This window comes from Zingiber officinale, chromosome 3A, assembly GCF_018446385.1.
Source record: "Zingiber officinale cultivar Zhangliang chromosome 3A, Zo_v1.1, whole genome shotgun sequence".
NCBI lineage: Eukaryota > Viridiplantae > Streptophyta > Magnoliopsida > Zingiberales > Zingiberaceae > Zingiber > Zingiber officinale.
The window spans coordinates 2375787-2386883 of record NC_055990.1 but is presented as its reverse complement, the minus strand read 5'-3'; the positions used below and the strand labels follow the sequence as shown (position 1 = coordinate 2386883).

Here is an 11097-nt window from a genome sequence, read left to right as displayed (position 1 = left end):
ACTAATGCTCCTTGTCTTGTAGAACAACGCAAAGTCTTCAACGAGTTAACAACAAAACCACGTTCCCAACTTACCGCCTTCACCAATTTCAGATAGATCAATACTTTTTAGGACTTGTAATGGTCTGTATGTCCACCGTAACAAGTCCTCTTCCTCTTACACTAACAAGAAATTATTGCTTATGACTGGCAGAGACCAACTTGACAAAAGGAATCATGTCATGCAACTTTTAACTCATATTTGCAACAAAACTTCTTCCCTGTGTGTCAATACATATGCATGGGCATGCAATCGATACAATGACAATACAAGGAGTTTGGAAACAATTGATACAAAAATAGAGACAAACAAGGAGTTTGGAAACAATTGATACAAAAATAGAGACAATTACAAATGGGGAAAGAGATCATCTTTGACTGTAGAACAGATATGGATAATGTGGTTTTGTAATCAAATGTTTGTTTTCATCTGATTTGTAAACCTTCTTTGAGCTGATACTTCCTGAGCTAGGCCTCAGGCGATGTTCTGAACTCTTTGACAGCATTCCTCCATTGGGAGCGCAAAGCATATTTCAGCTCAACTGTGTGTCATACCTGAACAATCTATCATTTTCTGGGGAGCCATAAACCAATTCATCCCTTTCCTAAAAAAGGTGCAATCACAAGTTAGAAACAAATCAACGCCTTTTGGCATAAATAAACTTGAATACAGAAAAAGCAGAATTCAATAAATGATGTCACTTAGGGGATAAAGACTTCTAAGACATCAATTTGAAGACATAATTATTACCTGGGACTTCATTTTCGAAAACGGGGTCAAACATGGGTTTAAATCCTTAAGGAACATATCATCCAGGCTTCTGCATTCTGAAGCCATATAATCTCCAGAGCTATATTCCTGAGGAAATGCGTGAGAATAAAATTCACATTCACAAAATATATTCTAAGATAAAGGAATTCAATGTTTAATAAAGGAAAGAAAATAGGCATTCTCAAACTTGGATTGTTCATTGAAAATCTATAATGTCGTTGAATGATGTGAATCTGCTAATGTTAGGAAAGCAAGTTCTATGTTTTTCCCTTTTGCTTAGTTATAATTGCATACTTTAAAAAAAAATAAATTAAGGGCATGTACAGAATAAAGCCATACCAGTTGGTTAGCAGCCTCCTTATAAAATTTTGGGGTTCTTTGAGTGCTTAGATGTCTATCTGAGCATATCTCAACACCATATTTATCAGTCTTCACCTGTTACCACAGTAAACTCCAAGAACTTAAAGTCAAACACCTAAAAGATATCTGTACATCACTAAATTAATCATAATGCATCACATATCATGTCAGAATTTTACTACAATCTCCCAATTGATGAATTAAAATATAAATCATGAGTCATCTCTGAATCCCTAACAACGGAAGTGAACATTTTAGTTTCTTCTTTCCACTCTATCTTCTTGTTCATCCCAATCACGTTGGATAAGCATTTATGCTTCAGAAGATTATCTACTATATTCACAAAAAAAAAAAAAAAAGTTGGAAAGAAGAATAAAAAGTGAAGTTCCAAGATATCACAACCAACTTCATGACAAATAATATAAGATGCTGCTTCATTTGACTCCATTATCAGACCATAAATTTCAGGACTAACTTGATGGTACATGCACATATCTTGATGACTTAAATATTAAGTACTTGCTATTGGACTCATATTAAATACCTGCTTCAGAGTTCAGATACGTACTCTTCCAAAGTCAAACCCCACTCAAATAAGATAAATAAGTACTCAAACCTATAGGTACGGACCTAAATGTGTATGACATGCAAATTATTGCAATTTAAAGCAAAACTGGATCAATTGAAACCTAATTATAAGGATACAAGGACCCAAGTTTACAAACCTGCTGCAGTGATTTTTTTTGGTTTGTATTGTCATCCCACTAGTGCATAACCAAACTAAATTCTTTAGATGATTAAGTACTTACTATTGTGATTAAGTTTAATAACATGTTCTCATGTTTGACAAGTGATAATGTGCTTATGAACTTTCAAGGTATTCATATTTGAAGAGGTGTTCAAGCTTGATGGATGATCTAGAATGAGCATAGAGCGGTGTGAAACATCTACCTCAATGCTAGATGAAGCTTGAGGACTGAATCAAAGCGACAATCCAAGCCGTTGTAATGTATTTTTTGAGTACTAACATAAAGATAAGGTTTAGCTCTAGGTCGAGGGCTGCTACCTTGAGAGCTTATACTTATAGTCTAAGGTGATATTGGAAGGTTTTAGGTAACCTTGTGTTAGATGCCTAATGTTCGTGATGAAAGTTGATTAACTTATGGTTTTTAGTAGGCCAACCGAGAGATAGACTTCCATGTTGAAGTTAGGTCAAACTAAGCAGTGTAGTATGGTTGGTCTAACTAGGTAGGCAAATTCTGAAAGCCATACCTTCTAAAGTCAAATGAAGGTATATGGTGGATCGACCTAGGAAACATTTTGTTGATAGGTAGGTTGGCCTACATTAGCTGAGATGACCTAAGACTTTTATAGGTCAACCTGAATTTGAATGTTGGCTTTCAATGGTCAAATTACTTAGACTAAGGACTACCTAAGGCTTTGCATAGGTCAAGTTAAGATTAAATATGACCATTGGGGCATAATTTATAAGCAATTTTAATGGTTCTTTTATCATTAAAACACGCATGAAAACATCTCTAACTCTTGTATACTTACACCCAAGTGCCAGTGGATAATTAAGAATCATTAGAAAGCTAAATCAAAGTTTATGTTTAAAGTTCTCTTGATAATATCTCTCTAACCTAGAGTTATATTTCCAACTATAGGGTGACATAGGCTATTTTTCTCTCTTGTATGCATCTTTGTATTTTATAGGTGGAGAGTTTTGAAGGTCTTATTTGTTTGGATCTAGTTTTTCTAGCTTATGGAAATCCCCTAGTGTTTTCAATAGCTTGTAGAAATCCTATTGGTTGAAGCAAGGTCTCATTTTCATTGAGGTTTCATCCTTGTTTGGGCTTGCTTCATTGCATTGGTCTAAAGGAGCATTGGCATATTTCTGTTGATACTTACCGATTTGATCTTCCAAAGGTCAAAGTTAATCTTCTCAATTATAACAGGCAATGCTACATGAGTATTCAAATAACTATAAGATACGTTATGCATCTATTAGCTAAGCTTTGTGTATTGATAAAGGTTGGTCCGTCTCATATACATTGATAAATCACACCAATGTGATACATATTTAATGGAAGAATAAATAGTTTCCTTTTTATGTTGTCATGGACATTGTTAATAAAGTAAGAAGTGAGAAGGAGAGGAAACTCAACCTCTTAATCTCATATTTGCTGATGAGAGTTTTTAAAATATGCTTAAATACTAAGAGATCTTCCACCTAAGAACTTTAACATGGTACAAAGATAAAGCTTCACCTCTATCAGTTTTGGGCCTGAAGGTCCAGTTAAAGAGTAGGAAGTGAGGAGAGAACTTCACCTCTTAGTCCTACATCACTGAATCTTGAAAAACAATAAATCTCTCACCCATTTTAGTGCGATTGGGCTCCCCCCCTAAGTTTTAACATACATAACCAAGTATGCCACAAGTGAAATATACAACTCATGATATATCTTGAACTCCTTTTTGTGAATTTTATGTCTTTGTTTTTTATAGTTTATAAATGTTAAACTAGGATGAATCTCATCCCATCAAAAAAATTACTAGGAAGAGGATGTCTTCTAAATATATAGAGATAAAGAACCACTATACTTGTCTATGTAAAACTAATATACTAGAAAATCTTAGCTTCAACATGCTCCCTTGTGCTCATCATGACTTAAAGGTAAGGATTTAGCTTTTCAGAAACAAAAAATATTGTGTCTACACGAACAATATCACAACTTTAACAATTCACATCTGAACTAGATAAACATTTGGTTCCAAATATTAGGGATTGGTTTTATGTGGAATCCATAAAAAAAGTCTGCTCCCACCATCTATCAGAATCATAATACCACTGGCAGGCAATTACCTCAGCAAGATCTGCTGCAAGGCACTGGAGCTGTCCAGTGAGATATGTAACCTGATTTTGAAGGCTTGGGATGACTTGTTTTGTCTGTTTCAACTCAAAATCTTGCTCTTCTAGCAGCTCCTGCAGTTGCGAATTTATAACATCCGGAAAGAGTATGGCATCCTTTAATGCCTTTATCTCTTCTCCCTGTTTCAGGCACATGTCTTTCAATTTCTCAACCTGCACAGAGAAAAATATAGATAATTGATCGAGCAAATCAATACAATCACATAGTATGATAATACTACGATGCCAATAATCTGATAAATCATTTTAACCAGCACAAACGTGTCTCCTGTTTTCAGGCAGATTAAGCAATGACGAACGTAGAAGAATACGAGTGATTGTATTAATGGATTTGTTTTCAAGTCGTTTATGACAAAAAAAAAAATCATCTTTTTATCATGAATAAGGTATAGTCATTTGTAATAGATGTACTTACTTCTCTATCCTTCTCCTCCATGAGAAGTCGTAGTTCCGAGATCTCTACCTCATACTCCTTGTTTTGGGCAAGAAGATCCCTCTCGCTGCGCAGCACCATGGCCAACGTCCGCGTGTTTGTCTTAACCTCAGTAAGCGCCTTCTCCGCCGCTCCACCCTTCTGGGAAAGTTTCTTCGATAAGGCCGATAAATGCGTGCCCTTGGAGTACTTCTTGAGCTCCTTTGCTATCAGACCATCCGGAACAGCTAGAACCAAGCGATCCCCCGATCCCAGCTTCGGGTTAGTCCGCTTTTCCACGAGCTTCTTCATCAAACTACCGAAGTTATTACGTCCACTCTTGCCCTCCCGTGCAGTAACGAGGGCACCAGAGTAGTTCTCGGTCCGGGGTGCGGCTGCAAGCGCAGTATCTGAGGTTCCTCGGCCTCCTCCATTTCCGATGAGGAGGGGCAAGTATGAGAGATTCTTTCCGGAATTCTTGCGACTGAAGGAGGGAGGGGAGGCGTCGGAGGAGGAACGGGAGTCGACGGAGGCGTACCGGTGGGAGGGAGTCCTGGTCGATGCCATGACTAGGTTTGAGCGAAGGGATCCGTAGGATTTCGAACGATCGTGCGTTTGCGAATTGTAGACCCGGTTGACGTGTGGAGATGGGATTGTCAGTTACTTAATTGATTACCTTCAATATGACTGGAAAGAGGCCGACCCTACTAATACCCTGCGCGATAAACGTGCGGGTGAATCCCTTATGTAGGAACAACGGGTAGTTTTAACTTGTCAGAGCTGTAACCGAATTCAAATTTTGAAAAACAATAAGAAGGAGAATGAGAATGCGCCCAGTGGCAGTAGATCATCTATGATTTGAAATTGATTTATCATGATTTTGATAAATAAATTATTTTTTATTTTTGAAAAAAATAATAATAATTTTTATGATTTTGACCAACGGCCTTTTTCTCAGTTGCAATTTTTTTATAAAAGCCATAGTGCATATGTGTTACGTGGTAATATAATATATAATATATGTAAATTATATAAAATAAATATTTATTATCAAATAATTAAATAATATTATTTAATACTATTATGATTTATTCTATAAAAATTTTAATTCAAAAACTAAAGTAAAAATTATGTTATTATTCATACCTCAAGTTACGTAGTTGAAATATCTTATATCACTTGAAAAATTGATAAGATAATCGACGCGATATAGAGATAAATAAACGTGGTTGGGATTTTTTTCGAAAAATCGATGAAATACAAATAGATTAATATGACTATATCGATATGCAAAAGTGGGAAACAAATAGATTGATGTGTTGTGATATAAAAACGATAAAAAAGATAAAGTTGTAGTAAAAATTGGAGAGGGGGAGGAGAAAACGATGAAGAATTGACGAGAATTGAGGTTGCAAGAAAAAGTTATGTAGATAGTAGAAATTAGGCATGCGTGTACAATTTGAGAAGAATAAGAAATTGAAATTACTAATAAGCCTTAAATTATTTTCAGTTTGAAAAAAAAATATTAACATAACTTAATTTTAGACTTTATCAAATCATTGAGAGTTAGTTATTAAAAAGTATATATATATACCCGCAACATCCTCTCGTACGTGTTCATCTCCTGTATTATGCCTAGCCACCATCTAATCTTCTCCCATAAGTGACTAGGCTAGAATTTGAAAAATGCATACTCATGTGTCTCCTCCTCCTCCCAAGTCACAAAAAGTGCATCTTTTGTCCTCCGTATAGTTCCTATGCATTAGGGCTTCTGCAACGCATGTTAAAGTGAAGTGTTAATGCCAACGTCATCTCTTTATTGTCACTGTAGTATTAACGCGTTCAGTTTTTTGAACACGTTAATGCTTACAGATTTGAAAAAAAAATAAAAAATTGCATTAACACGTTCAAGTGTTAAAGGCATTGCAGATGCCCGTAGCATCCATACGGTGAAGACATGACTCAACTACATATATTGTTTCCACACTGCCTTCACTCCACTTTCCTACCACTAGTCTATGAAAAAGTCATAGTTTTGTCACATACCCCTACCCGGTTGACTAAACCATGTATACAACCTCTACCTTGCTACATATGCAGAACCAGCTGATGCTAGGATGATATCTTTGATCTACAAGATTTGCTTTATGAGTGGAGAGTTTGTGTGCTTTAGTTGCCACTCCCACACATCTAGATAGGTGTATGAACCACAAACTCTATACATTTCTTTCGCCAGATATTCAATTTACACCAACTAATCCTATGGTAGATGGTCAGGCCCCTCATTTCGTTAACCGAGTAAATCTACAAAGCAAAAAGGCCAACAACCTGACAGCTCATCACCCGTAGATCAAGCATCGTAAGTGTCTGAAAATCCACTGCATGAGAATCGAACTCTCACCGTTGGGTTTGTCTCGCCTTGCTACTAACCATCATGTTGTGCCTAGGGACACTACAAACTCTCTCTATATATTTTTATTATTCCTCCTCCGACTCCGACCCAACCCTCGACTTCTCTATCCGTCGAGGATCGGCTCGCTCGACTTGAGGAGTCCTCCACACAACTTCGGCAGTCAGTCTCGGATGAATTCAGCACACTCCGAGGAAGATGACCACTAGTTTACTTCTCTCCGAGATGACATGACCACCAGATTTGAACAAATTCTTCAGGCTCTGCGAGCACCTAAGTGACCCCTACCACCACCACCTGCTAATGATGATCAGACCTAATCATGTTACATACACTATTATGCATTGTATATTGTTTGACTTACTATCTTCAGTCAATTTTTTTTTCTTCAGTCTATTTGTTAAATTAGGAGTGTGCTTCATAGACTATGACCACTAATTTCAAAATTATTTTCAAAAATTTCTAGGCTAATTTTTTTTTCATATTTTTCTCAAAATTCCCTTATTTTTAGAATTTTAAAAATCAATTTTCACCCTAGTTAAGATCAATTTCATAGAAAGCATGTTCCTATAGATTTAGGACTTGAGCATTTCACCAATACATTAGGGCTACCTTGTTTGTGTATTGTCAAACTTAAAAAGGGGTGAGATGTATAGACAAATTGTCTGGACTTAAGATGCTTATATCCGTGCATCATCATAAGTATGGGCGTTAAATATCAAATTTATAGTGACCAGGTTAAGTAATCCAGTTCAATCAAATAACAACTAGATAAAAAGACTTAATCTGACTAACTAAGTGAACACTGCTATCTTCTGATAGTTTATTAGTAACTAACGATTAAACAGTTAAGGATAATTTGTAGTTGATTAGATTATTTTGAAATAATATCAGGTTCAGGGGAAGGATTGATTTTCAAAACATTTCTCAAAATTGTCTTCAAATCACACTTATACTTTTCAATAAATCCATCTTTGAAAATATGTGTTGAAAAACTCTATTATTTCTCGATTCATAGGTTTTGAAAAATAAATTTGACAACTATTTCAATTTTTTTGTAAACTACTTTAAACCATTTTTTAAAATGTTTCTGAAAAGTTTTACAAATTGTCGCAACACTTGATGAATGTCAAAGGGGGGCGGTTAAGGATTAAGTTAGTAAACAAGTTAAAACAAGTTAGCAAACACCGAAATCCGAATAACTTAAACCATATCATTTGTCTATTAATGTTTGTATTTTTTCCTAACTTAACACAGGTTGTCATGACATCAAAAAGGGGGAGATTGGTAGTGCAGTTTGCATTAATGGTCTAACTCAAGTTTTGATGAATGACAAGTAAGTTAAGTTAGGTTGTGTTGTGATCTTACCACTTGATCAAGTGTGCAAGAGAAGTTTAGATAGGTCGACGGGCTAACTGGATATCTGACAGAAAATCTAGCTAGGTTAATGGGCCGACAGGATAGCTGATGTGGAATCGAGATAGGTCGACAGGCTGACCAGATATCTGGCATGAAGTCCAGCTAGGTCAATGGGCTGACCGGATAGCTAGCATGAAGCCCAAACAGGTTGACAGATTGACCGGATGTTTGGCAAGTTGATAAGTTAAGATAAGTCACTGGATGAGAGTGACATTATGAGGACGCATCCCGATTGAGGGATAGTAGGCGTCGGTCCAGTTTAGATCCATTTAGGATCCCTAAAACTAAGACCGTGACTAGTTCCTGGTCCTGGGAGGACAAGAACTAGCTACTACTCTTTGTTATTAATTGTTATTGTCCTAATAATTATTTTGAAGGTTATTTAGACTAACGTTATTTTGCAGAAAAAAGGAGCAAATTTGCCTTTGGATAAATAGTGTCTGAAGGCGCCTTCAAGTAGTGAAGGCGTCTTCGTACTATTCTATGGAAGGGGCCTTCCGCAGGATGAAATTTTGACTTCGCCGTGGATAAGTGTCGGGTTGTTCAGGATCGAATTTTCCACATTGAAGGCACCTTCAACAGCTATGGAAGGCGCCTTTCATGCCTTATATAAGGCAGTCTCGAGAAGGCTTCAATACAACACTAATATACGAGCTATTGGGCATCCGTTTGAGCTTCCGACTGCTCCAGGCTTCTACTACGACTCTGCTACAAAACTATTGCGCTCGATGACTATTCCGAAGACTTCTGATCACGGCTGGTAGACCGACAACAACACACGAATGCTCACACACTTGATCCTTACATGTTGGTAACAAGTTCTATTTGTGTACTTAATTACTGCAAAAGGACAAGTGCAGTGTATTGCACTTGTTCTAATCTTCTTGTACTCGATTCCCTCTTTCAGAGTACCGAAAGAGACTTTTTAGTGGATTACCCATTGATAGGTCTGCGCGACCTAGGTCTTGGAGAAGGAGTCGTCAAAGGATTCGAACCAAGTAAACCGATTGTGTTTTCTTGTATTCTTTGTTTTTACTTTCTTATTTCTTTCTCCACTGTGTACTTTATTTTTAGATTTTTTTTATAAAAAAAGAAAAGACAAGTTTTTTTGAAAACCATGTGATTTACCCCCTCTCACATGCGTATCGATCCAACAATCTTATCGTCTCGCAAACGGCTACGCAATGGGCAAAAGATAATATTTTATCTAGTTCAAGGCGCCAAGAACAGCTCTGAGCGCTTAGACTGCTTTCGAATAGGGGTGCCTCGACAAGGCGCCCCTACTTGGACCAAAGTGGTGAGGGTGCCCGGAGTATCTCTAGGCACTTAGAATAGCTCTGGGCGCCCAGACTCCAGTCAACTCAGTGTTGACTTTCTATCCGGGAATTCCACTCCGGCTTCGCTTACTTAGGAGATCTCGACCATTTGAAATAGGGCTCACCCGAACCCATTTTTCGGCCTTCTTGAGCAACCTTCCACTCTGGCTTCTCGTCTCTCGGAAACGCCGCATGCTTCCTTCTCGTCTGCCAACGTACTCTTCCGCAGTACCTCATCCCTCGGATGCATTAAGCCTGTCGATTCTCTCCCGTGTCGTCCTTCTCGCTAACTGCGTCTTTCGCTCGACTTCCTGTACTCCTAAGTTTCTGCACACTCACTACAAAAAAACCAATGTTTTAGGACCGGTCTTCTAAGAGCGTTTGATTAACCACTCTAAATATGTGTAGCAACAAGAGTGGTTAAATGAAACCACTTGTAAAAGGTAAGAGTAATAAGAGCGGTTGGAAAACCGATCCAACTGATAAATTGCAGCATCGATTATTTAAAACTGTTTTGAACATTATGAAATTTAAGAGCGGTTTTATAAACCGATTCAATTTTTTGTTTGCCAGCGGTTTATTAGACTTTTTAAAGTGGTCAATAAAACCATTTCTACAAAGTCACATATATTTTTTTAACCTAGGGTCTTTTGCCTATTATTAATATTTAAATTTCCTCAATTTTTAACCCTACGCCCCATATATACATAACAAATCGTGAATCATTCTCCTTACTCCATAAAAATCCAACATTCCGATCGAGATACTTAGAAAAAATAACAATCCAATTTCTGCGCCATTGTTGGTTTCTCTGTCACCGGAAATTTCACTTATATAGGTAATACACATGGAATCCATCTTCTAATTTTATTAAAAATTATTTTATAGATAAATACAAACTATCGAATCTCGATTGATTTGGTGAAGTCCAAAATTAAATTACGTTAATATCCTTTTTTTTATTTTCATACCTAAAATAATTTTAAAACTTATTAATAATTTTATCTTCTTATCTTTATCAAAATTTTTATAAAAATAAATACACTCAATATGTGTATTTCATTAATCAAAATGTGAGATGCATTACATACTTTAATTAATTAATGAAATAAATAAAATAAATAATCGATGCACATAATTGAAACATGCTAAATAAATCTGAGAAAGGGGGCAAATAAATTTTTTGATATATTACTAAAATAGATTTAAAAGTATAATTTACAATTCCATTAATCAATTGAAAATGGTCCGTATATATTTTAAAAATCATAAAATAAAAGTGTTAACTAAACAATTCATTTCACGTATTTTTATTTAAATACTCATTATAATAACCCATTATCAATTTTATCATTGTCTATATTTTAAAATATAATCATATTTTATTTATATAAATGGATGCAATGTAAAATTTGCTCGTTGGTGAATTATTTTAAGA

General features: G+C 36.0%; 1 protein-coding gene across 1 annotated transcript; it reads right to left on the bottom strand.

Moving 5' to 3' along the window:
• Window positions 1-245: 245 nt before the first annotated feature.
• Window positions 246-5175, bottom strand: LOC122051002 (autophagy-related protein 23-like). Its single transcript, XM_042611896.1, has 5 exons — window positions 4518-5175; window positions 4037-4255; window positions 1150-1245; window positions 790-897; window positions 246-643 (listed from the first exon to the last, which is right to left on the bottom strand). The coding sequence occupies exons 1-5, from the start codon at window positions 5079-5081 to the stop codon at window positions 572-574; spliced, it is 1059 nt and encodes a 352-aa protein (XP_042467830.1). The 5' UTR covers window positions 5082-5175; the 3' UTR covers window positions 246-571.
• Between the last annotated feature and the right edge of the window lie 5922 nt (window positions 5176-11097).